Below are 27592 nucleotides of genomic sequence, written 5' to 3'. Positions count from 1 at the left end.
TTGAGTGCCCCTCTTCTTGCTGTGAGAATGGCAGGCAGCCACGGGAGCATGGCCCTGGAAGGTCCCCACTGGCCAGGGCCTGTCTGTCTATACCCAAAGCTCTCTCCACATGGCCTTGATTTTAAAGGCAGAAAAATCAGCCTTGGCTCAACCTCCGCTTTGAGAAGAACGCTTGTTGGAGAGGCGGAGGGCATCCCTTTAAATGTCCCTCTCAAATCGGGAGGCATCAAAGGTCAAAGAACTCAATTTGCGGGTTTCACTCACCAGCCATGGTGGCACACACCCGTAACCCCAGCACTCAGAGGCTGAGGCAGGAGGATGGAGAGTTTGAGGCTAGCTTGGGCTTCATAGCAAGACCCTATAACCAAAAAACACAAGAGGAAGGAAGGAGAAGCACCCACCTATCTTGGGGCTTTTGTTTTTCATCAGTTTCCACATCAATTTGAACTTGATTTTCAGCTCCTCCATTTACAGCAAGCTTGGGCCTTACCCTCTACCTCACAGAAACAGTGTTAGAGGACAATAGAGCAAATGGTGGCGGCCTGGGAAAGGGGAGCCCTCAGAACTTTCTACACAAATAGCTTCATTTTTGCCTTTGTTGATGTGTGAGAAATGGTCTCATGTAGCCCAGGCTGGTCTAGAACTCCATGTGTAGCCAAGGATGGATGAGCTTGAACTTCTGATCCTCCTGCCTGCATTCCTAGGATCCCAGCCATACATTACCATGCCAGTTTACGCAGTGTTGGGGATTGAACCCAGGGCTTTGTGCTTGATGGGCAGTTACTCTACCAGCTGAGCTACGTCTCCAGTCCCAGCCTCATTTTCATAGACTCAATAACCTGGGAATTTCCCAGAGCTCCACGGGAGGCAGCACAGGACAGCACAGGAAAAGCCTGCAAGTGTCCACGGAGTGCCCTTCCCAGCAGCCCCCAGGCTGGTGTCCTTATCCTTCCTCCTGTAGGGACCTCAAGTTCTTGACTCAGTGGAAAATTTTCAACACTGACCATTGAGGCAAGCAGTCACATCCCCGTGACCATGTTCAGTGAGAAGAAAAGGAAAAGACCAAAGTCATTCTGGGGCCAGACACCTCGTGGTCCTGGGCTGAGCAACGGAAGCACTGTGTTCTGGTTCAGCATGCCTGTGTTTTGTTTTGGGTGTAAATCGGGGGACTGGGAACCGGTTTTAACCGCCTGGATATTGGTAAGGTGACACAGTCCTCACCATTCCTCCCACTCTGCCCATGTCACAAGGAAGGTTGACCAAACAAGCCCACAGGCACTTCTGTCATTATGCATGCTTAGCAGGTTCTGCAATGCCCCGAGTGACACCGGCAGGAACACCTAACAAAACAACTCTGAGTCCAGGAAGAAAACTTAAGAAACACAGTAAGAACTTTGGGGAGCCAAGGTCAAGGTTGAGGTATCTGTCTGTATCTTGGCATTCAGGGAAGTCTCTCTCTCTCTCAACCTCTGCTGCGTGGGCTTCTGAATGCTATCCCACCATCAGAATAGCTTAGGAACCAGAACTAGAGCCCAGGAGCCTGGTTTCGAAATCCCTACACTGACCCATCCCATAGCTCCTGAGTACCACGCTTTCCAAGGAAGCCTGCGCGCGTCAGAAGGGTGGGTGGCAAAGAAGCCAGAGAGTACTTCAGCTTCAGCTCTGAACAGGGCTGCCAGCCCAGTGACGACAGCACTCGGCCCCCAAACCTCCAGCCTAGTCGCTCTGAGTTGAACGGACAATGCTAAGCCTCCTAGTGGCTGAATCTCCTCTCATGGTGATCTGTATGGCAAGAATGTTTCCTCCTTGCTCTGAGGAATCCTCAGGTTTAGCCTCTCCTGCGTCCTTTCTCCATGATGCCGTGCATCACCCTCAAGAGCTCCCTCGTACCTGTTCCCTGCTCCAAGTGATCCTCTCTGACAGCAAATCAGCACTGGTTCGTTCTTCTTCCAATTCAATCTCCAGCTGGGCCACCTTGTCCTGAGAAAGGAACACATAAACAGGTTTCTTCACTTACACAGGATTAGGAGCAAGGGGGGCCCATGGAAGAAAAACCCAAAGGCAAATGAGAGCTGATTATTGTTAGGGCTTGGGAACATAAGACATCCCTTTCTTTTCTCCTTCACCTCCCTTTCTTCCTTCCTAAAGGATTCATCCTGAGCTGTATGGCAAGAACATTTCTCATATATCCCAGGTTAGCCTCGAACTTTCTATGTAGTCCAGGATGACCTTGAACTCCTGACCTCCCTGCATCTAATACCCCCCCCCCACTCCGAGTGCTGGCATTACAAGAGTGTGCCTGTATGTTGGGTGCTAGAGACTGAACCCAGAGAGCTTCATGTATGCTAGGCAAATACTCTACCAGCTGGGCTACACCCCCAGCCCTCATACATATTTGTTGCTTTGGGGATATAATTGGGCATGTATAAAATATATAAAAGGAGAAAGGGCATTACCCTAAGCCCCAAAGAACACTAAAGTTATGTTAGTATATATTATATTAGTATCTTAAACCGGTCCCTGTTAAAGTCAACATACAGTCTGAGAAGCCATCCAGAACACTCCTGCAAATACTTCATGCTCAAGAGGATTGCTCCTGGGAGTGCAAGCACATGCTTCTGGCCTGCCTCTTTAAGAGTACCCATGAGCAACTGTGTGGTGGACAGTCCTAAACCTACACCGATTACCCAGGACAGGGGTGGTCAGTTCTGGGAAATTCACCACCACAGAGGAATAACCATCTGTCCCTCTGGTCTAATATCACTGACAGTTAAGAAAGAAGCATTTCGAAGTAGTTTTATGTATGAGAGAAAGAGGTTTCCGCACTCGGACCTCAGAATGCTCCGACCCTGGGGCCTGGGGGACTTGAGCCTGTGTTTCTTGTCTCCAAGATTTGTCACAGGTCTGGGTAAACTTGGAGCCGTAGATGCTTTTTAAATGTATATTTCTAAAACATTTTTTCATTCTTTTTTATTTTATGTATAAGGGTGTTTTGTCTGCATGTCTATGTACCACATGCGTATAATACCCGTGGAGGCCAGAAGAGGGGCATCGGTTTCCTTGGACTGGAGTTACGGGTTGGGTTGTGAGCCACCATATGGGTCCTCTGGAAGAGCAGCCAGCCACTCTTAACCACTGGGCCATCTCTCTAGCCCCAACAGATGCTTTTTAAAAACCAACCTTTTGAGTTTTCAAAGGCAGCCCTTGTGTGTAAGTATGATCTATGAAACCACCAGAATTGACTGACAACCAAGAATGGTTCCATAAACAATAGAACTGAAACTCCCATAACTCCTGTGAACGATGAACTGTCAGTGAATAAACGGCCTTGTCAGGGAGTGATCAAACCCTCAGGGAGGACCAGCAAGATGGCTGAAAAATTAAAAGCACTTATTGCGAAGGCAGACTAGAGTTCAAACTCCAGAGTCCACATATAAATGAAGAGCACTAACTCAACAAAGCTGTCCTCTGTCCCTCATACTCACACTGTGGTGTGCACTTGCATGCACATACACATAATAATAAATAAAATAATTGAAAAACCTATAAAGAAACCCCAAAGTTCTCTCCTGGGAGCAGAAGTTCCCAGAAACCACCTCAGGACATGGCTGGCCCCTGCCTGAAGTTTCCCATCCGTCCAGATCACTCAGAAATCACAACATATCCACACAGCTTCAGCCACCTGGGGCTGAATTTTTAAAAAATGTTCATTGTGGGTGAGTTCTTTAAAATTAGTTACGTTTTAATGAAGGAATGGGAAAGGCATGAGTCATAGCAACATGGCCATGGCAGCCACCTCTTAGAGCAACTCCCCTCAGGTGCCTTTCATGGTAGCAGGACCTCTAGAAGCTACCACTGCAGAACAAGTGGAGAAATACCTCCAGTGGTATTCAGCTGTACTGCTGTTTCAAGACCTGAAGTTGCCCAGAGGAAATGCCTTGTTAGTCAGAATATCCTGGACTCAAAGGAGAAGCTCGGATTTCAGCTAAAATCACTTATATTTAAAAGACTTATTTTTTATTTTTAGTTAGGCGTCTGTGTGAGGGTATGTACATGTGAGTGCAGGTGCCAGAAGAGGCCAGCAGAGGGCGCTCATTGGATTTCCTGGAGTTGGAGTTGCAGGAAGCTGTGAGCCACCCAACATGAGTGCTGGGAATTGAACCCAGGCCTTCTGCAAGAGTCGTATGTGCTCTTAACTGCTGAGCCATCTCTCCAGAGCCCCCAAAATTGGTTCTTAGGCTCTTTTTCTGCTCCCAGTCCATACTATTCAGATAACATATGAAATCTAAGCCAGAGCCCATCATACCAAAGCTCCTTGTTCACTGCTTAATAGGTTTCAACTGGGTGTGTGTGTGTGTGTGTGTGTGTGTGTGTGTGTGTGTGTGTGTACAAGCAGACAACAGACAAGTGGACCACAGAGGTCAGTGTCAGGTGTCTCCCTCAGTTACTCTCAATCTTATTTTTTGAGACAGGGGTCTCTTACTGGCCTGGGACTCACCAAGTAGGGTAGACTGCCTGGCCAACCCCAGGCATCCTCCTGTCTCTGTCCCCCTGGCACTGGGATTACAGGTCCACACTGACATGAGCGGCTTTTTACATGTGTGCCAGGAATCTGAACAGAGGTCCACATGCTTATATGGCATATGCTTTACCACCCGAGCCAGCTCCCTAACCCAGCTGGTTGCTTTTAACCAGGGTGTCTAGGCCCTAGAACAATCCGTTTCTAGTTAACTAGGTTGACCTTAGCTTATCTGAAAATGGCTCCCTAAAGAGATCAGAAAGAAAATATTAGAAAAATATAGCAGCCTCATAAACAAAGCAGTAAAATTGCTGTCAGGCTACTCTGGTCTCTGAGAAAGGCCCATCTAATAAAATCTCCACTGGCTCAAACTTCACTTCCTAGATACAAACTGCAAAGCACCCTGGAGGCTTTAAAAAGCGATTTCTGTTTATTTAAAAAGCTGAATGAGGAATTCATTGATTCTGAGCTTAAGCCATCTCTTGCTGGCCTTGAGCACCACGCCTGTCTTTTATCCAAACCCTGACAATGTTAATGTCTCCCCCAAAGTCTGAGGCTTGATTTTCAGTCTCTCTTACTTTCTAAATTCCACTGGGGCAGGGGGAAGCATATGTTTCTGGTTTAGGGTCAATTCCTCTCTTGAAATCATTCCTTTTTAGCAATTCAGGTTCTTCCCATCATCTCAGAGGACCATGAACAGTGGGGTTCTGGTATTTTATTTATATGTTTTTTTTTTCCCTCAAGCATTATGTATTAGCTTGTGGATACTCACCCCCAGCTGGTGACTGCTTTGGGCAGTTTCAGAAACGGCAATGAACTGGACCATAGTTTGCCCATAGCTCTAGCAATGGTACATACACATGCAGGAAGATGGGCCAGGAATAAGAACGGACTGGGTGGTTTGGGGTCTGAGGCACAGTGTGCATCCTGACGACAGTCAGGAGTCTTGCAGCCTCGGTAGGGAAAACATTGCTGAAGGGACATAACGCCGTCCGCCAAGTTCTTTGGGGATGAGCTTATATCTTCTTCAAAGCAATGAACCATTAGTACCCTTCACTCCTTCCAGCTTTGACACTACAACACGATAAACTGCCCCCCCACAACAAGAAAAGATCTTAAAACACCAAGCTAGAAAGAGTGAAAACCCACGACTTCCTACATAGGAGACGTTCCCCTGGTGGCCCAGACGTGTACCCACACACCTCCATCTGCTTAAGGAGTCGGCTGCGGTCATCCCGGAGGTGGCTCTTGGCCTCCAGCTCGTACTCCAGGTCCTTCAGCGACTGCTCCAGAAGTTGCCTTTTGGTGAGTGCTTCATCCTCAGCTCGCTGGTAGTCCCGCAACTCTTCCTCCTTGAGGCGCAGCTAGACGGAGAGAGCGTTCGATACACAACACATATCTGCATACATGTCTGCGCACCAGGTACATGCCTGCCTCAAGGAGGCCAGAAGGCAGAGTGCACAGGCCCACTCCGAAGCAGAGAGGAGCGAATTCCACCTCTCTCTAGGCTTCGGCTTTCCATTTTGTAAAACGAGAGTTTTTCGGTAGTAAGCAGTAAACTGCTAAGTTATAAAGTCAACCGATTAGATGCTGACTACTCTTTCAATTACACAGAACACACAAAAAAATCAGAGTATGAACAAGTATTGTAATGTTTTTGTATTCGATGTTAACGTATTTGTATGGATGTATGTGTTGCATGAATGACGCCTTTCTTATTATGGGCCGTGGCCACTTACTTGAAAGTCACTAAAGTAGCTAAGTGTTCTTGTATTGGCGCCGTCTCAAGAGAGGTTTAAAATAAAAACTGAATTAATGGTCTCTAAGCAACCAGCAGGTACAAAATCCAAGAACATAATCACACTCATTAGGCAACAGCCACTGCCGTGCAGAAAATCAGTGACAGCTACAGTGCTCTTTTTGTCCACAAGGTGGCACTCATCTAATAGTTTTGAGGAATGTATAACCGCAGTTTGGGTCCCAGGAGCCTCACTGGCCAGTGGGAATGTCTCAAACAGCCCAGCCCGGTAGGCTGACTCAGGGAGGCTCCACTCGGGACTCCTTGGTTGCCAAAATCAAACCCTCCTGCAGATGGAGAAGAAGGCACAGTGCTAAGAAGAGGACACCACAGAGGTTTATTCCTTCAGCGAGTTCACGGAAAATCTGGCCCGAGGACGGCGGACTTCAGCATTGCATTCTCCTGGAGGCTGGCAGAACCCCAGCCATTTCTAGCACAGCCCCACTTGGAAGGAGATAACTGCTGGATGGCCGGTGCACGCCTTTAATCCCAGCACCCGGGAGGCAGAGATAGGCGGATCTCTGTGAGTTCGAGGCCAGCCTGGTCTACAGAGCAACATCCATCCAGGACAGGCTCCAAAACAACACAGAGAAACCCTGTCTCCAAAAACCAAAAACTAAAACCAAGCCAAAACAAAACAAAACAAAAGCCAAAACTCAAATACTCCAAACCTAAAACTAAAAGACATTTGGATTGTGGATTTTTTTGAACTGGAAATGACAAATAAAATCTTCACAAATATTTCAAAATCTCTGAATTCAGAAATGCTAGATGTATTTCTAGTATTTCAAGCATGTCAGATAAGGACTACTCATCCCACTGAGCATCTCAGAGAAACTTGCCCTGAACCAAAAGTAAGCAAGACAGTCCTACATGGGATATCTGCATCCTCCCTTCCCACACTTGGGGACATCACAGAAGAGGAGACAGAAAAAAAAAAAAAAAATGGATGAGCCAGAGGAAGAGGCAGAGTGCCGTGGAACACTGTCACAGGCATGACATGGCCATTGCACTCGGCAGCTGGAATTAAGCTTCACGAGACTGACGCACCAACACTCCATCACAGAGTTGGGAGGGGCTCACACAGCCCCACCCCACCCCTCCCTGATTTATAGTCCACGGTTGCTCACAGAAAGACACCTTCTTCAGTGGTACAGCCATGCTCCTGTAGATAACTCCTCATCCCCTTCCTAAAAGCACCCCTAAACGGACAAGGACGCACAGATGTGAAAGTAGAGGGGAGGCCAGGTGGGGAGAGAAGGGGGTCAGCAGGAGGGAGGGAACGAGAGTAGCGAGGTGACGAGGATCAAAAGACATCAGATACGTCTATGAAATGTCACAAGGAGACCCATTGCTGTATGTAATTAATATCTGCCAAGGAAAATGAAAGTAAGCAAGTAACTTTTTAATCGGTCAGTGCCGCCTTTATGTAGTTAGACAGGATTTCGAAAATGAACCAGAGATGGTGAACTTTAAGCCTTACTTCCTTAAAGGTCGGTCACCCTCATCAGAAGCTCCGGGTCTCACTTTGTCAGCAGAAGGGTGGCCAGGCCACTGCTCTCAAGGCAAGGGCAGCTGGTAGGCAGCGCTGTGCAAGCCCATAGCAATTTTCAGCTAAAGAGTTTCACTCAGGGAAAGGAGCAGAGAGCAGAGATAAACTCGAGTCATCCAAGGGTCTGGAGGGGTCTTGACTTATGAATTCATTTCTAAACATTCTGACTTCAATATTAGAGGGGTGGCATCTGCCTCCTTTCCCTTCAGAGAGATGAGGAATCTCTGTCTGCCATTCAAATACAAAAGTATCTTGAAGGGCTACACCAACAGAAAACCCAAGAAGGGCCATCTCTGCTTTCATATAGCAAACACTTTCTTAAAAAGAAGCAGAAGAGGAGGAGGAGGAGGAGGAGGAGGAGGAGGAGGAGGAGGAGACTAAAGAGATGGCTCAGAGATTAAGAGCACTTGCTGCTCTTGCAGAGGTCCTGAGTTCAATTCCTAGTAACCACATGGTGGCTCACAACCATCTATAATGGGGTCTGATGCCCCCTTCTGGCATGCAGGCATACCTACAGATAGAGTGCTCATACCACATAAAATAAATAAATCTTCTTAAAGAAGAAGATGTATATATATTATATATAACATATAATATATATATTCACACACACATGTATTCTGGTTAAAAATTATTATGTCTGTGTATGTGCATGTACACAGGCATGCAGGTGCCTATGGTGGCCAGAAGAGGGCAGTGGATCTCTGGGACCTAGACTGACTGATATGATAGGTTGTTGTGAGCCTCCTGACATGGGTGCTGGGATTGCAGGAGTAGGAAGTGCTCTGAACTGCTGAGCCATCTCTCCAGCCCCAGTACGCTCTCTTTCTCTCTCTCTCTCTTAAATAAAGAGCCCTGGTCTCCATCTGGCCTTACTTACTTAATCTTTGTGGCCTGCTGCTTCTTTATCTGTCTCGAGAATCTTCATGTTTCCTTCTCCCCCAAAGTGTCTAGCCTAACAACCTTTATACAAACAGCCATGTGGATCCCTGGGCAGGGTCACAGTGACACTGTGGTCTTCTGAAGTTAAAACAGACCAGGTTATTTGTTGTGTTCTGGCAAATGTTGAACCCCTCCACCCATGTGCTGTAAAAATGAAAATGTTTTTTTTATAGCAAAGAGAACTGTGATGCCAATGTGCCAAGTTCAGTTTTCTTGGCGTCCTGTATCATGTAACCCTGAAGCAAAGAGGATCTGCTATCAGGGTCCTTTCAGAAGCGGTCTGGAAATATGTAATAAATATCCATTGTTCTTTGATGGGTTCAGCCCTGACTCAGGGGAAACCTTTCTTTGATCATCAAAGAAATTACAAGTTTTTTGTTTTTTAAAAAAAACTTGTTTTTCTGTGGAACCTGTGGGCTCCTCACACTGCGTGTGTGAGGGGGAAGCTTTGAGAAAGAGAGAGAGAAATGTGTATCCAATGTCCAGGACCTAGGAGATGTCACCATGTCATTCATGCATTATCTTGTTTATCATAAGGCCGCTAATGCAGAGAGAAATGCTGAGAAAACAGAGACAGCTGCTCAGGGTCCTTCAGTTGGCACAGACTAGAATAATAGTCAGGTGTGGCGGCTCACACCTGTAATCCTAGCACTCAGGAGCATGGGGCAGGAGAACGGACATGACAGACAGACAGACAGACAGACAGACAGACAGAAATAGACAACCATGGTGCTTCAGAGCCTCCAGCTTTCTGTGAAAAAAAGAGCACCCAACACCCCCATTTTTCCCTTCCCAGGTCAAGAATGCAACATTTGCATTTCTTTGCTCTATTATTATTATTATCATCATTATTATCATTATTATTATTATTACTATAGACAGTCCTGGCTGTCCTGGAACTCACTCTGTAGCCCAGGCTGGCCTCAGACTCAGAGATCCTCCTGCTTCTGCCTCCCGAGTGCTGGGATTAAAGGCCTGCGCCACCACCGCCCGGTCTATCATTCTTAAGTATAAAACCAAGAATGTTTTAGGGCAGGCAAGCCGGCTCAAGCAGGTAGGTGTTTGCGGCACAAGTCGACAATCTGATCCCCGAACCCCATAAAGGTGGAAGGAGAGAACCCCTCCACAAAGTTGTCCCCTGAGCTCCACACATTCACTCCGGCACTCGAACTTTGCATACACACCATACACCCACAATGATAAATAATAAATAAATAATAACAAAAATAGTATTATTTCAGCATTTATAAATTCCTAAGACTTGGAGACTGACCCAAGTCTAGGCAAGCACTCTCCTACTGAGCCACATGCCCGGTCCCCGAGGACATCTGTTAGTCTATTTTACTGTGGCTATCAAATTCTTATCTACCAGACCACCCCAAGAAAAGTCAAAAGATGATTATCAGGACTGGAGAGATGGCTCAGTAGCTAAGAGCACTTGCTGCTCAGTGATGATGATCAGAGTTTGGATCCCAGCACCCACACCTGAAGTCAGGCAGCTCCCAAAGATCCAACACCCTCTTCTGGCCTCCATGGGTACCCGTACATCCGTGTGTGCGAACACTCAGACACATACACAAGGAAAAACACTTTCACACATAAATAATTAAATCTGTAAAAAAAAACATGTTTGTTACTAGAATCCAGTCATCCCCTGCCATTGTTCTAGGGATAAAGGAAAGCACTGATGTGGATGACATGTTTGGACACAGATGGACACATTCTTGCTCCTTAAAAAGTGGCTCATTGCCAGGCGGTGGTGGCGCACACCTTTAATCCCAGCACTTGGGAGGCAGAGCCAGGCGGATCTCTGTGAGTTCGAGGCCAGCCTGGTCTACAGAGAGAGAGATCCAGGAAAAGAGCAAAGCTCCACAGAGAAACCCTGTCTCGAAAAACAAAACAAAACAAAAAAAAAGTGGCTCATCTTTTCAGGAAGAAAACTTTGGACCAAACCAGAACGTGGCCCAATTAAAGGTGTGTCTGCTTCACTTTGGAGCCGATGGTGGGAGTTTTGTGTCTTGGGATGCCATCTGCTTGTAATCACTAGAGAATGGAGAATATGCAAGCCCAAAGCTGCCCTAAGCCCCGCCCCTACCCCCGCCCCATCAACAGAAGCCTGGCAAAGCAAGCTGAAGGAAGAGATAAGGGAGAGGATCCCCCGGCAGGCATTACCTCATCCTGCATTTTCACAGCTGCCAATCTGGCCTTTTCCACCTCCAGGCTTTTCTCCTTCAGCTGAGTCTGCATCTCTGCCAGCTCCCGGCGGTTCTTCTCCTTATACTCACCCAGCTGCTTCTGCAGCTCCAGAGAGGACGTTCGGGAGGCCTCGGCAATGTCCGCCATCTAGAGCAAGTAGCATGGTATGAGATGGCCCTGCTGTGCTCCATCTGGAGCCCCTTCCAACATGGAAGGCTCCTTCTCTGCTCCCTACCTTTGAAGCCTTCTCTGAGGCTCAGGCCCTGGACTGTCTGGACCTGGCTAACCCTGCCTTGGTGACAGCATGGAGGAGTGAATAGGGGCTGGACACGTAATCCTGAGGTCACAGCTTTGCTCTTCACTAACCAGTGTGATTGCGGCACATCCGTAGCCACTAAGGGCCTTGGCACCGTCCTTTTTGGAAACCCTGAAATCATACCTACCTTCCAGAGTTAAGATAATACCAGACATAGAATTCAAGTTAGAGCGAAAGAGGTCACTAGCAAAATACCTTGTACTGGGTAAGCATCAGAAGATGGCAGCCTTCTGTGTGCACTCCTGGAAGGCAGGGGGCCTGTCAGCTCTGGGCCTTTCCCTGTGAGTGTTTTGGGGCAGAGGTGAGCTGAGGGACAGAAGTCTCAGGGTTTAGAAACGGCCTTTGGCACTCTCGGGTATGTCAGAGAGACGTGACTATGCAGACAGACTGTCTACAGCCTCAACTCCAATTCAACGAACACTGGTTAAGTGTGTCTCCACGCCAGGCCATCTTTATTTACTGTTAGCAAGTGACCAGGTGCTCAGAGCCGAGGCTCTCGGCATTTATTTTTTAGACAAGTTTCTCCGTCTCTGGAATTTTCAGCAATTCCAAAGAATGGCTGCAGGGGCTTTGCAAGGTCCAGGTGCATCTGTGCTTCAGGGAACTGTGGGTTTCCTGAGCCTTCCCGGGAGAAAGTGCTGGGTTCTCCCGGGCCCGCGTGACCCTTGCCCTGCCTCCTGCCCCCTCACCTCCTTCTGCAGCTTTTCAATGGTCTTGTCCAGGTGCCACCGCTCGCTCTCCATCTCGTTCTTCAGCTTTCTCAGCTGCTCCTTCTGCTCGGTCTCATCCTGGAGTTTCTCTCGGAGTTCCTTCTGCTCCTGGGAGGTCTGGCTCAGGGCTCTCTGCAGACAGAAGGAAAAATACAGCCGGGTCACTTGCCTGCCACAGGTGGCAAGGGGAATTTCACAGCCACACCACAAAAGTAGTAAAAGTAGTGAAACCTGTTACCTCTATGCAATGGGGGAGGGGGGACAGAGAAGAGAAAGAATCAAGGGAATCAGGGACCCCCCCCCCCAAAAAAAAGAGAGAAACCCAAACTGACTAAACCAGCAACCTCCACAGGAACAGAGGCAGAAGAATACATTAGGGAAGTACATCAAGCAGCCTCAGTGACTGGTGTGGTTCAGGCTAGACCCTCAAATCTGAATGTTTGTTCTCAAAACAGGACAATGATAGCATACACCAACCTTAACCAACCCAACAAGCACTCTACCAGCTGGGCTCAGTCTCCAGCCTAGTTCAGGAACACTTCAAGACAGGGGTCCTCTGTGTGGCCCTGGCTGTCCTAGAACTGGCCCTGTAGACCAGGCTGGCCTCAAACTCAGAGATCTGCCCACCTCTGCCTCCTGCGTGCTGGGATTAAAGGTGTGTGCCACAGGAACTCTTAAGGCCTGCTTCGCCTGTGTCCTTGCAAGAAGCTGTATAGAACAATGGTTGACCTTTGGACAGTGCTTAGCAGTCTATAACCTGCTCAACATGTAGTAGGTCATGTATGTAGTACGTCATACATCTTGAAGCTATTTCTGAATTATTCCAGGCACTCCCCACATTTGCAGAGTATACTCTAGGTATGCTTGCCAAGCAGACTGCATGGGCGTGAAAAACCCTGGGGAGGTCCTCCCCTTCTGAATTCTGGTGGGGTGGCTGTGCTTTAGGAAGCAGAAACATTGCCAGGCTGCTAAAGTTCACCCCCACAGGGAACCAACGTCAAGAAAGAAAGGAACTCCAAGGCAAGTGTGGGAATAATCGGCCCACTGCAGCCACAGCTGGGCACATACCAGAAGACTCAAACCCTGGGGCTGCTGTTTGGAGTTTGTTTTCTGGCTTAGGAAGGAGTTGTTACCACCCAGTGAGGTTGATTCCATCCTGTGGAGGGAACTCTAAAGAACTACATCTCAAAGATATGAATTACCCACAGGTAGTGGCGGTACACACGTTTAATCCCAGCACTGGGAGGCAGAGGCAGGCGGATCTCTGTGAGTTTGAGGTCAGCCTGGTTTACAGAGTGAGTTCCAGGACAGCCAGGGCCACACACACACAGACACACACAGACACACACAGACACAGACACACACACACACACACAATACTACTCAAAAACAAACAAACAAACAAAAAGTGAATTCCCTTTCAACACCTCATCATGGATCAGGGAGGGGATTCACCAGGCCCTACCCTCCCTGAGGAACTAAAGGCAGTTAATGGCTGCCTGCCTGGGAGGGAGAATCATTTTCTTCAGTGCAGTAGCCACTGGCAAGTTGCCCTTGCTTAGTGAAAAACTCCTCACCCATGCTCACACAAGCAACCTTAATTAAAGTCAGGCGGAAGGAAGACATGAAAGTAGAGAGGGTCACCAGGCCCGGGAAGGAGCATCTCACTCCTTCCCCTGGATCCCAATCCAGAGTCTCCAGGCCAGCAGACATGTCAATCGGGGCTCCACAGCCTCCCATGGTTCCCACATTCTGCCTCACTCTATGCCAAGGCCCTTCTTCTTCGCCACTGAAGCACCTCAGTTTCACCCACTCCATGTCTGGACCCCAGGACCCCACCCAACATCTGCAGACTTCTCTGGACAGTCATTTCAGCTAGGCGATTTTTGCATCTTTATACTCTCTCTCGTGTGCTAGCTACAGCAGATCGTAAAGTCCACACAGGAAAAGAGTGGATTCTCTGCCTGGGATACTTACTACAACTAACACTGGAAAATGCCATAAGATACCTCATACCTTGGGTACCTGTAACCCCTGTGGTGAAGGGGTAGAAACCAGGAGGATCTGGGGGTGGGCAGTGGCGAGGCAGAGGGGGAGGCTCACTGGCCAGCAGTTTAGCTGAAATGGGGAGCTACAGGATTGATGGGAGACCCTGTCTCAAATAATGAGGTGGAAAGCAATAGAGGAAGACATCCCAATGTCAACGCCTGGCTTTCACAGATGCTTGCGTGGTCCTGTGTGCTCGCGCGCGCGCGCGCGCGCGCGCGCGCACACACACACACACACACACACACACATCCTCCAAAAGTCCCAAGCTTTCTTCTTTTTGGGTAAATGAGACATAGTTTTTGCAGCAGTGACTTTTAGAAAACCTGTCTCTCAATACTGCCTCCCAAGTGTGTGTGTGTGTGTGTGTGTGTGTGTGTGTGTGTGTGTGTGTGTGTAAACGTTGTGTTTTCTTTTTGCTGGGGATCAAATCCAGGGTCCTGTGCACGATAAGCAAGTCTCCACACCACTGAGCTACACCCCAGGCTCTTGAACATATTTCTTAGATAACTGAGTTGGCAGAACATCGTTCTAGGTGACATTTCTAAATTGTGGGGCATTTTAAAATTATCTGGAATAACTCTCAAATTCAAGTTTATGGATTTCAATCTGTTCCAAAAACCGTGAGTCCACTAGAAAGGGCTAGAATTTGCATTCTGTGTAAGGGGTATCCCACCATGGTCCCGAGTCCGATGTAAGAGGCAGTCAGATAGGCATTCATTTTCCTTTTTTTTTTTTGTTTTTTTAAATAAATATATATATATTTTTTAAAGGAAGGCTCTCGGTGCTCCCCCTCCTGTCCTAGCGGGCTTTTGCATATCGAGACAGCATCAGGGGGAAGCTCTGTTTCTTCCCCAGCGGCTCATAGTTACTGTGCTCCAAGGCCTCTGAGAAGCCACCCTCCTCCTGTCCTTTATCCAGGAGCTCGGTGACCACTGGTTACCGACTTTAGTCACATAGTCAAAGGCTCTGCAGCCAGTAACAGGTAGTGGTCCCCAAGCTCAAGGACGCCATTGTACACCCTCCAAGTCGGCATCTTAGAATGACCCATCTGGTGACGACCCTCCTGCCGCAGGCATGTGCAAATTTTGTCCCACTATCAGTCAACGGGTTTATAGTGTTAGCCTGAGTGGCATCATCTCAGTGGCTACGGTACCTCACTCAGCATTGCCCCCGAGGGGGAAGCTGCAAAGGAGACCCCAGAAGCTGGCTCAGTGGGCGATGTTCTCGCCACACAAGCCTGAGGACCTGAGTGCAGACCCCTAGCACCCAGGCTAAAGTCAGAATTGGTGACATCCAAGTGTGAATCCTGCTCAACACCACAGGAACTAACTGGCTAAGGGAACTAGCCTAGTGCGCTCAGAGCTCTGAACCATGGCTCCGGGTTTGAATCTTTTCTGGTGTGCTGTCCCATCTGACCCTGCAGACTAGTGAGTCCCCACTGCAAAACTTCAACCGTCTCGAGTCTGAGCCAGCCCCTCCACCCTCACCTTCCCAGAAACTCAGCCCAGGGATATTTGGACAGCATTGTAAAACCTGGGGGGCGGGGGGACCTGAGGACAAACCCGGATCCCACTGAGGCTGCTGTGCAAAAGTCAATTTACAACGTCAGCGCTGGCTTTGACTACAGCGGACTTCAAATAATCTTCCTGACATCCAAATGGGAAAATCTCATTTTCTAGGAACCTCCTGCTTTTGAAGGGAGATAGCTATCTGGTCTCAAGGAAATGACTTCTTCCTGCTTCTTTTAATAGCCACCTTGAAGGACTGCACGGTGTGGAGCGTGTTTGCCCAGAGGAGGAGGGAAATTGGCTTCTGCCGAGAGGCGACTCCATGCTGCCTCGGGGACAGGCTGAGCCTGCCTTCACATACTATTTGTATTTTATCTCTGCAAAACTTTCACAGCAAGGGCAAGGCCTTCTCAACTGTGCCACAGTGGCATTTGGACCAGAAAGCTCATGGTGTGGAGCTGGCCTGCTTGGTACGATGCTCATCAGCAGTCCTGACTCCATGCACCACACGCCTGCCTGCAGCATCTGCCCAGTGTGACAATTGAAACACCTCCAGATAGCACCACTGTCCCCGACTCCACCAGTCTAGATGGGGAGTCTGAGACTCAGGGGAGCTCCACAGATGGAAGCCATTTCCTGGAAGGACGGGCCCAGTGGCCATGTCTACCTACATGGTTGAGGAAGGCAAGACTCAGGGCTTACCTGGGCACTCTCCAGCTCCTTCTCCAAGGCCCTTCTGGCCGAGGTGGCTTCCTTTTCTTCCTGTCTGGCGTGCACAAGGGCTCCCTCTAGCTGCTGGACTTCACTCTACAAGGAGAGACAGTCAGTCAAGAAACACAGACACACTCTGATGTGCTCTGAGGCCTTCTGTGTCCATGGACAAAAGATGGCCATGGTCACTGTGTACCTGGCATGGGATCAACGTGAGGAACAGCTGGGTTCTTGGGTGCGTGCGCCTCTGCAGTCCCATGTCTAGCCATAGGTGACCTTCTGGATTACCTTGGTGATTTTTTCTTCTTTATCACAAATACCCAAGCTTTACCCCTGGAGATTCAGGGGTAACTGAAACTCCAGGTAGGGGATAGACTGAGGCAAGGCACTGATGTAAAAGTGTGCAGGTGTCCTGATGGGTGCCCGGTGTGTCCCTCTGTCATTCCACGGCTGTGGCTCACCGCCTCTTTCCTTAACAGCTTCCAAACAAAGCTCTGGTAAATTGGATAACTGGTTTGCTAAAATCTCCAAAAATAGCAGCTATGTGTTAAAGAAAGAATGTCTTTAGTGAGTCAGCCTAATGGTGGTGTGAAGATGGCCTCTGCAGGTCTTTAGAGGTGTTTGGAGCCTCAGAAAGATGTGTATGTCTGATGCGGGAGTCCCACGGTCCTGTGCGGCCAGGCCTGTGTTTTCCACCGGGTTTTATTACCCCTGCTCCCGTCACCCTTAGGTATGTTTGCCCATCACCTGGACATCCTAAATAAATCCCGACAGTCCCTTCCCCAGCTCTGAAGTCACTACAGGAAAGAGGGCCACGTGCTGCCAAACCCCGGCCAAGGCCCGGGGAGCCTCACCTCACACTTGCGGAGTGTCTCCTTGGCTTGGGCCTCGTCACGTTTCAGGTCCTCCACCTGCCTCTGCAGCTGGGCCACTCTGCGCTCCAGCTCTACAATCCTTCCCTGCAGCTTCTCATTCTCCTCCTGCAGCACTTTCTCACGCAGGTCAGCGTCTGCTTGGCTCTGCTCTGACGAGCTGCTCCTGCTGGCCAGGACCTCCACATTCTAAGAACAAAGGACAAAGGACAGAGCGTTCACTGGTGGTCCCCAACTCGTGAGGGGAGCCGGCTTCGGAAAGGTACTGCAGCTGGGAACTTCTGGCATTCCTCTGTCATCCCAGCAACAGGAGGAGGAGGAGGAGGAGGAGGCAGGATGATTGGGAGTTCCGGGCTAGCCTGGGATATTTGATAAATTTGAAGCAAGCCTGGTCAACTTAGGGAAACCCTGTCGCAAAATCTATTTTTTAAAAGCTGGAGATGTAGGTTCGTGGCAGTGGACTAGCCTCGCATGTCTGAAGGACTCATTTCTTTCTCTCTCCCACAACCCCAGAGAAGGTTTCTCTGTGTAACAGTTCTGACTCTCCTGGAACTTGCTTTGTAGACCAGGCTGGCCTTGAACTCAGAGATCATCCTGCTTCTGCCTCCTGATGGCTGGGACTAAAGGCGTGCGCCACCACCGCCCGGCTTCAGGATTCATTTCAACACCCAGTACTGAGGAAAAAAAAATAATGCTAAATGTCAGGGGAAGAAGACAGGGTGAGTGACAGCCTACAGGCCACATGGTGCCTGTCATCTGCTCTTAAATGAGATGTGGGCCGGGGTAGAGCTTTGGAGTTGGATGCCCAGCAATACAAAAACCGTGAAAAAGAAGTGAAAAGGGAAAGTGTCACGAGAGCACAGCCACACCCACTCACTGGAAGATTATCTGGGGCGGCCTCCGTGGAAAGCCTGCCAGCCCTCGCCTGTGCTCAGCCCTCTGTGAGCTCTCCACCTTGTTAAGGACTCTAGGAGCTACCCTCATCCCATCCTAATGATGGGAAAATGGGTAGCCTCGGGACATAGCAGTTGTTAGTAGAATGCTGGCCTAGCATACTCGAAGCCCTGGGTTTCCTCCCTAGCATCACATACACTGGGTGCGGTGGCCACACTCTGCAGCACTAGGGTGGTACAAGCAAGAGAAAGAGGAGGTCAAGACCATTTATAAAGTGAATTTACGACTAGCCTGGGCTACATAGGACCTTGTCACAAACGGAAAGCCAACAAGCAAATGAAGATAGCACCCCTTCACAAAGTGAACTTAAATTTGGGTCCTGGACCCAAATTCTAAACTTAAAACCATTAAAGCTCTTAGAAGACACAGGAGTGTATAGCTGTAATTTTAGTTTAGGCAGAGGTTCCTCAGCGACAATACCAGAAGCACAGATGACAAGAGAACAGACAGATAGACTTCCGTTTGTGTATGTGTGTGTGTGTGTGTGTATTATGTGTACTGTGTGTGTGAAGTACCCAAGGCATCCAGAAGAGGGCACTATATCCCCCTAGGACTGGAGTTACAGGTGATTGTAAGCCTGTAACTCACCATGAGAGTAACCCATGAGAAGTAAGAAACTTTCACAATGCTGGGGATACCATCAAGGTGATGAGAGGGTCCACAGAACAAGAGGAAATATTTACAAATAAATATATAAAGAATTCTTCACCTTCATAATAAGAAAGATAAGCCACTTTTTTTTTTTTTTTTTTTTTTTTTGAAACAGGGTCTCTCACATAGTTTTGACTGTCCCGGAACTCACTCTGTAGACCAGGTTTGCTTCAAACTCATGGAGACCCACCTGCCTCTGCCTCCCAAGTGCTGGGATTAAAGGTGTGTGTGGGCCTCAATGTCCCGCAAACCACCCATTCTTGACGAGGGCAATGGATAGGAATAGATTTGTTTTCAAAGATGATACAGGAATGGGCACAGGAAGAGCAGCTCAAAACTGTTAGTCACGAGGGAAGGGCAAATCAGAGCCATAGTCACACACACACACACATACACACACACACACACACACACACACACACACACACACACACAATGCTAGGGAGGATCTGGAAAAATGAAAACCTTCATGCATTGCTGAGAAAATACAAAATCGTGTAGCCATGCAGGAAAGTTGTCAACTTCTCAAAACGATGTTAAAACCAACTTTCCCCATGACCAACCACTTCACTCTTTTCTATATACCTAAGAGAAATAAAAACTTCCACTTATATAAAAAACATATATATATATATATACATACACACACACACACACACACACACACACACACACACACACACACACGCTCAGGGAATCATTATTCATAGCATCCCCAAAGTGGAAACAACTTACATTCCCATCAACAAACGAATGCATAAATAAAATGTTGTACATCCATACAATGGACTATTAGCTGGTCATAGAGAGAAATGAAATACTGATGTATGCTGCAAGTGAAAGATGCATGTCATAAAAGAGCCTATATTGATGCTGAAGGAAAGGTCTAGAATAGTAAATGTAAAAGAGATGGAAAAATAGCTTAATGATTGGCCAGGCCTAGAGGAAGGGCTGAGGAAGAGGTGGGGAGGGTCTGCTCACGGGCATGCATCTTCATTTGAGACTTAATGAAAACATTGTACTATTGACTATAATCTATACAATCCTGTAAATACACTATAAACCACAGGGTTTTATATTATGTGCATTATAGATTAATGTAGCTGTCTTTCTTTTCTTTTAGATTGACTGACACAAGGAAGACCTAGAGGGCAGTGTAGGGATGATGGACAGAGATAGTCTGTTTACCCCTGGGCACAGGTCTAGTTGCTCTAAAGATTTATTTTTATTTAATGTGAATGAGTGTTTGTCTGCATGTATGTCTGTGTATCACGTGCATACAGTGCTTGAGGAGATCAGAAGAGGGTGCTTGATCCCCTGGAGTTACAGGTGAGCTGCTATGTGGGTGCTGGGTACCAAACTGGATCCTCTGCAAGAGCAGCCAGGGCTCTTAACCTCTGAGCATCTCTCCAGACCAAGGAACAGGGTTTACAGAAGCGAGAGGAGAGGGAACCCTGATGTCTGCCCAAACCTTTCAGTGAAGGAAAGAACACTTGCACTGGTGGTCAGCAGGTTCTCACTCCCCGCAGAAGTCTCAGGAAAAGGAGGACGCTGGAAACCAGGCCTGATTGAACCTGGGTTTGGACTAATTCAGACCTTGGCTTACTAGAGAAGGGCACTTGGTCTGTAAGTTCACAGCTGGCAGGGTCACCCCAGCTCGAGCCTCCACAGTGGCACAGGCTATGTTTGGCTCTGGGGAAGCATGTGCATATCCTGACACAGTACTGTTTTGATTATTTGCAAAGTGCTAATTTGCCTTTCTCTGTGTTCACAGTGTGGTGAACCGCACTGTGTTTACAAATAGTTTAACATTTAACATAAGCCTTTGTTGGCAAGTCTCTCCAGAAACCTTCTCCGGCCCCTGTTCCCCCACCACCCCTAGTTCTCTATTTTATAAAAAGACCATAAAACAAACTTCCCCTTTCCTGGAACCATACCTAATTCAACAACAGTCCTGGCATCTAAAAACAAACAAAGCCCATACTCTTTTGTTCAAGGCAAGTGCCATATGAAAGTTCTCCTACTCGAGACCCAAGCAAAGAAAGTTGGTGTAGAAAACCTCTCCAAGGCTTCCCAACTCCCAAATGCCCCAATTCCCACATCATCTTTTCCAGCTTCTTAGTGATGGCTGGGTCCAGTTCATGTGGCAAAGATGTCAGAGCTGGCAAAGCTCTGCTGACCCAGAAGGTCACTGTACAGACACGGAAGCCATAGTCACAGTGCTGAGGGCATTTCTGTGACTCACTGACCTTACATCCCCGATGTCACAGCAAGATGAGCAAGAAAGAAGACCAAAGACACGCACACACTTCTGATTCACACAGCTGTGCTTGTCACTCAGCATTTCATCTTTATCCACTCACCCGGGCTTAACAAAAATCACTTAACAAAAATCACACTTAACAAAAATCAACTCCAGCTCTCTGTCACTCCAGCAACTTGAAATCCCTACACTTTATATCATGGCCACAAAGCAAACGGGCCGTTTTCCACCATTGTTTTCCAAGCCTGGACCATGACTAAAGGCTGCATGAAGATAGTTTTTCCATCGATCCGGCAGCCAATGTAAAAAGTTTTGGTAACAGTGTTTGGGCAGAGTCAGAAAAGTTGGCTGGGGGGGTTAAAAACCGGCTGGAGGGCCTAGAAGGCGATGTGGTCGTAGCGACTGAAGTTACCGTCTCTTCACACAGCCCCTTCTCTCCGAGTACCACAGCCTACACACGTGCAAAATGGTGCAAAAATGAGCCAAATGGCCAGGTATGGTACACACCTTTAATCCCAGGACTCAGAAAACAAGGCAATCTCTATGAGTTTGAGGCCAGCCTAGCTTACATAATGAGTTCTAGTCCAGCCAGGGCTACAAAGCAAGTCTTTGTAAAACAAACAAAGCAAAACGAGGCGCTGTACCCTAAAAGCCTGCAATCGCACTGAATGTCATTCAGTATTGTGACAGTTCAGTGGAGTTCTTCAGTGGGGAGTGAGGGTGTAAGCATGAAAAACAAACTCCGTGGACAGGATGGGGGGTCACATGTCTGCTTGGCTTCACTAGGTACTGGCAGTGCTGATTGGCTGTGAGGAAGGGCCGTGGGGCTGTGGGAAAAGTCAAGGCAAGTTTATCCGTTGCAAACTCTCTTAGAACCACAGAAAAGCGATGTGGATTCACATTTATAAAATAAATGTGCATTTTCTTTTAAAAGTTCGACCATTCTGGCCACAGGCACCTGGAGGACAATCAGGCAAGTTCTCACCTCCTCCAGCCTCTGGAAACATTTCCCTAGCCTGTTCACAGGCCCTTGTGCACCGTAAGAGATAGCGGAGCCCAGCCGCAGCTGTCCAAACACAGCACAGGCAGCTCTCACGCTGGTTTACACAGCGAAGCGATTTCTTCTCACCACCGACAGTTGGGAGGGGGAACAGGCACAGGCAGCCCCACACTGAGCAATCACATGGGTGGTTCTCCAGCATTTACAACAACCAGCTCGGGGGTGGAGAAGCCCATTGTGGGGTGGAGAGAGAAAGCCCAGGGGCTGTGGACATCAGCTCTCGGGGTTCAGGCTTCTCCTTTACAAATCGTGCCTTTCTCACTGTAACATTTTAACTGTATGGCATACTGGGGTGGGAGATGGGGGAGTACAGGTGCACATGTGTGTGTGCATCTGGAAGCCAGAGATCAACCTCATTGCACATTCCTCAAGCACTTTTCGGGGGGGGGGGCCCCGGGATGGGCAGGGAACAGGATCTCATGTTATCCTGGAACTCACCAAGTAGGATAGAGTAGCTGGCCAGCCAGTCCCAGAGATCTGCCTGTTTCCATCTCTCGGGCACTAGGATTATAAGTACCTGATACCACACTCAGGTTTTTCACATTGGTTCTGTGGATCAAACTCACATCCAAGCGCTCGCTTGTCAGGCAAGTCATCTCCCCAGCCCCGCCATGTATCTGTTTATATTAATGATCATGTATGTTTGGCACCCAAGGAACATTCCGTTCGAACCTTATGATCTTTGCCAAGCACCCTCTTCCTCACCCTCTTACCACAGGAACACACACCCCAGCCTGGGACGCATGGTCATAAGGCACCTGCAGCATGGGATTCCCACCTTTGTTTGGGAAAATGCCGGACAGGGTAGAGAGAAGTACGAGCGAAGTGGGGGGGGGGGCAGTGGATGGGTGGGAAGGGCTCTCACATACAACTCCAAATCTCTAGCAAGGCAAAGTCCTGGCTCCCCCAGTGGGTGTTGTTATTATTACCACTCCAACTATACCTGCCTGTGTGTCCCCAAGGAGAAGACGTTCACCTGGCTTACACACTGGGGTTTATTAGCCTTGGCTTCGAGCCATAGCTAGCCCTGTTCACATCAAACCTACACTTCTTTTTACACTTATGTATTCTGTATTGTGTGCGTTGGTGTGGTGCCTGTGCCGGGGCATGTGTGTGGCAGTCAGAAGATAACAGGTAGTAGTCAGGGCTCTCCCTCCCTCCACCACCTGAGTTCAGGGATCAAATTCAGGATCCCAGTCTTGGTGGCAAGGGCCCTTACCCACTGAAACATCTTGCCAGCCCCTCAAACCTACACTTTTAAAAAAAAGATTTTATTTTATTTATTTATTTTGTGTGTGTGTGTGTGTGTGTGTGTGTGTGTGTGTGTGTATGTGTGTGTGTGTGCCTGCACATGCATTCATGTCAGTGAAGACAGAGCCCTTAGAGCAGTGGTTCTAAACCTCGGGGTCACGACCCCTTTGGGGGTCACATAATCACATATCCTGCATTATCAGATATTTACGATTCATAACAGTAGCAAAATTACAGTGATGAAGTAGAAATGAAAACAATTTCGTGGTTGGCTGGGTCTCTACAGCATGAGGAACTGTGTTAAAGGGTCACAGCATTGGGAAGGTTGAGAACCACTGCCTTAGAGCTACGCTCACCAGCACGTGTGAACAACCCAGTGTGTGGTGCTCGGGACAGAATTCTGGTCCTCTGGGAGAGCAGCAAGCACGCTTAACCTCCAAGCCATTTCTCCAGCTCCCAAACCTACACTTCTTGGAAGAAACAATGGAGATCTTTGCCTCACCTTTCCCGAGCAACTCTGTGCCGGGCAGAGATGAGCCCGTAGTATTTAAAGGGCCAGTCAGGTTTTCTGGCTGGCTCATTCATGAACACCTTAAACCCGTTATCCAGTGTCAGCCTGGTAAACTGAGGGTGACTGAGGGGGCAGACAACATATTTTACTGTACGGACCTGCTGAGTTTACACTACTTTTAAAACCCTTCCCTTCCATCCATGTGCTCTGGTTACTAATCTGAAAGGTGGTGGCAGAGGTGAGGGGTGGAGAGTTGGGGGAGGTGTGCCAATACCACAACACAGAAAGACCAAACCCAGGTCTTTGCCTGATGTCACCATGCGTCACAAGTAATGACTGCTGGCACACACCACCCTTCCACGGGTTAATCTGCGCTTCATAATCTTCTCACTGGCCCCTGACGCAGGAGGATGTCTTCTTTTGTGACAAGCACAGAACCCCAGCACAGCACACCAGTGGCTGTCTCGAATGCTCTGCCTAACCACGGGGCTGACCACCTTTCCTTCCAGAGGTCGGGTCTGACACCTTGGCCAGCCTCACTCCTGACGGCCAACGGGCAGACATGGCCAGGGCTTGTCCTAGTGCGGAGCCAACACACAGACCTTTCGGGCTTTACTAATTAACAAGGCTTCTGCCACAGACGGCTTTTGTTTCCTCTCTGTCTCCCTTTTCTGCTGAGTGAGGGCAAACAGCTGAGGCGTGGAGGCCAGGGGACGACGGAATGCTGGCTTGTCAGGTCCGTACCACTGGCCACCCCCCACTCCAGTGTGTGGAGGCTGCAAGAGCTGAGCTGAGAGGTGCCCGGTGCATCCCCCACCCCCACCCCGCGGCCTCCCACCCCCCAGCTCACCTGCTGGAGGGATGCTGTCTCTTCACAACACAGCACCCTGGTTGCTCCCCTCGGCCTAACGACAGCCTGGACCAATAGTGAATCCCTTGCTCACTCTAAGATGGAGGAAGTGACGCCCCTTATACTATCTTCAGGGTCCCACCACCCAAGTGACAGTGAGCTCTTCAGGTATATACAAAGCTTGTTTTAGTCTTAAGGCTCTTTCCACCCCTCTCTTCCTCGTTCTCTGTGGATGTCATACGTCTCTAGTGTGTGGTACTTTTTCTCATGAGCATAGGAGTCACCCAATATCGGCTCATTCTCTCTCAAGTTCTAGAGCAGGGCCTGAGATGCTGTCTCTAAGAAGCCCTGGGTCAGACTGATGACACCCCATCCCACCGGCCTCTCCTGCTCTCCAGCTGCCTGTGGGGCCCACTTGGGCTTGAGATCTCCTGGTCCAGTCCTTTCTGCTTACAAAGTCCCAGATGTTTCAAAGGAGAATTGACTCCAAAGCCAGGAACCCTGAGGCTCCCCTCTAGTTTCCTTCTGTTAGATGTGGCTTCTAGACTGGTCTCTGCTAGTCTTTTTATGATGACTCTGGGTAGTTCTCGAGCTCACATCTGCCTTTAGCTTCCTCCGTAACACACAAGGCCAGTCTGGCGAGTTTCGGTGTTCCTGCCAGTTCTAACAGTCTAAGGGCCTAGCTCGAACCTGAGGAAGCCAGGCAGTATTGGGCAATCATGGAGCTGAAGTTAAACCTCTAAGGCTTTCACTCCTGTCATGCCCTGGTCACATGTTATTTCCACCTGCTGCCAGGTCTCAGAGTCCTTGCCACAGAGCAGACAGCAGGCTACCTCTTGCCACTAAAGTAGAATAAAGTAGTGAATCCATTTCCTTCCTCCTGTTACTAATTCACCACACCTCAGGCTAAATAGACAAAGCTTCCAGAAAAAAAAAAAAATTCCTTTCTGTGTGTTTGTTGCTGAAGTGGTCATTTTCTTGCATACAGAATCACCTAGAAGATACTTCCTGCCCCTTCTTTATAGCCTACTAATTATTCTGTTTTTCCCCCTATAGTAAGTAACTCGGTGATTATGTAGCGTAAAAATGTAAGTTGTCTCGTGGGGCTGGCAAGATGGTTCAGTGTCAACAACCTGAGTTCAACCCCAGAACCTATGTAAAGGGTGAAGGAGAGAACCAATACCACATTATCCTCTGACCTCCATGCACACACTGTGACACATAGACACCCCACATGCACATAATAAACACACATATACATAAAATGATAAATGAATATACACACACATATGCATACACAATTCATTTCCTTCATAGTTCCCTTGTAAAATAAATAAGTCATGTTTTACTTGAAGAGGTTAAGAAACTACCAGATTCATTCTCAGAGAGGCCCATAATTCTGACACAGATCCAGACAAAAACTATGATAATAAAATCCTAATATTTGGGCTAGAGGGACGGCTCAGCAGTTAAAAGCACTGGTTGTTCTTGCAAAGAACCCAGGTTTGGCTCTCAGGACCCACATGGAGGCGCATAGCTGTCTGTGACTCCAGTACCAACTGATGCTGTCTTCTACAGGAACTGCATGCATGTGATACACATGTATTCATGCAGACAAACACCCTGTACAATATACACGTATCCCAACACCTGCTCACAGAGTGTGCTTGACACGGTCTGTCATTGAAACAACATAATAAAGATATTCAGATACTCAAGAATAACTCCCATAAAAACTCTCTCAACTAAAAAGGGAAGACACTGATTTTCCCCAAAGGCCATGTGCTCAGGAGTTCATGCCTAGACATATGATTCTGTTCATGTGAGATTTCCAGATGAGAAAACCCCATAGAGATATAAGGTAGGCTGGTGGCTGACAGAGGCTGGAGAGAGGAGAGACGGAGAGCGGATGCTTCAGCATTAAGCTGGCGGTATGGCGCTGGACGCTCTTATTGTGAAGTGTGGCATTGAGTACTCTCATTGTGAACACATAAAAACCCTGAACTACACATTTCCAACTAGTTAAAATGGTGGATCTGTGTTATGTGAAAGGCATCTCAATAAAAGTAAGGGAAGGGACCCTGCCATTTTTTTGGTGTGGGCTCCAAAGGATCTAACTCAGGTGCCCACGCTTGTAGACAAAGTACTTTACTAACTGAGCTCTCTCCTCTGCTCCCAGATTTAATATTTTAACATCACCTCTTTAAAAAGAAACACTTGCTGAATGTTGTCCAGTTTCTCTGGGTTCTCTCAGTTTCCTGAAGATAAAAAGAGCCTCACGTCATATTTTCAAGACACCACCTCCCTAAGCTAACCTTATGACCAGCATCTGAAATATCTGTTTATAGAATCCAACATCTGTTAGCTTCAAGGAGCTGTTAGCTTCAAGGAGCTGCCTGCGGAAGAGACTCCACCCAGAGAGCCATGCTCCTGAGCTTGCGTCACCAGGAAAATAAAACAGGGGTTAGACTCCCGGTTGAGATTAGCTTGGTCACTGACGGACCACAGGACCTTACAGAGGGTCACAAAACATCTTGCTGTCAGTGCCCAGGCTGGACAAGTTGAACAGGATTTCTGAAGAGGATAAGCAAGCACATTGTCCCCATACTGATGTGGCTACCCCTCCAAAATAAACTGAAGGTTCAGCCAGGAACCACACAGGTCTCCAAAGCTGCCACTTTACATATCTCCCTCCCCATATATCTTGTTACTTGGGAAAGTGCAGCTTCTGCCTTCTTATTCTGGTGCTACCAGATGTCCACAAACGCTGAGAGCCAACTCAAAGTGGTAGAAATTAGAACTGTTAACATTTTAAATGCGGGGCTGGGATTGTAGCTCTGTTGATAGAGTGCCTGCCTGACGAACTCTGGGTTCCGTCC

The 27592-nt window shown here is 48.2% G+C and overlaps 1 protein-coding gene across 1 annotated transcript in view; it reads right to left on the bottom strand.

Moving 5' to 3' along the window:
- Window positions 1–27592, bottom strand: part of Cgnl1 (cingulin like 1) — a 149387-nt gene that overhangs the window by 16729 nt on the left and 105066 nt on the right. Inside the window, exons 9-14 of the mRNA XM_028865572.1 lie at window positions 17156–17362; window positions 16293–16397; window positions 12013–12165; window positions 10984–11154; window positions 5722–5883; window positions 1891–1980 (exon numbers count right to left, since the gene is read on the bottom strand). Of these exons, the coding sequence (XP_028721405.1) occupies window positions 1891–1980; window positions 5722–5883; window positions 10984–11154; window positions 12013–12165; window positions 16293–16397; window positions 17156–17362 (888 nt within the window). The remainder of the gene's footprint in view (window positions 1–1890; window positions 1981–5721; window positions 5884–10983; window positions 11155–12012; window positions 12166–16292; window positions 16398–17155; window positions 17363–27592) is intronic.

Source organism: Peromyscus leucopus, chromosome 7, assembly GCF_004664715.2.
Source record: "Peromyscus leucopus breed LL Stock chromosome 7, UCI_PerLeu_2.1, whole genome shotgun sequence".
NCBI lineage: Eukaryota > Metazoa > Chordata > Mammalia > Rodentia > Cricetidae > Peromyscus > Peromyscus leucopus.
This window is presented reverse-complemented; position numbering and strand designations above follow the sequence as displayed.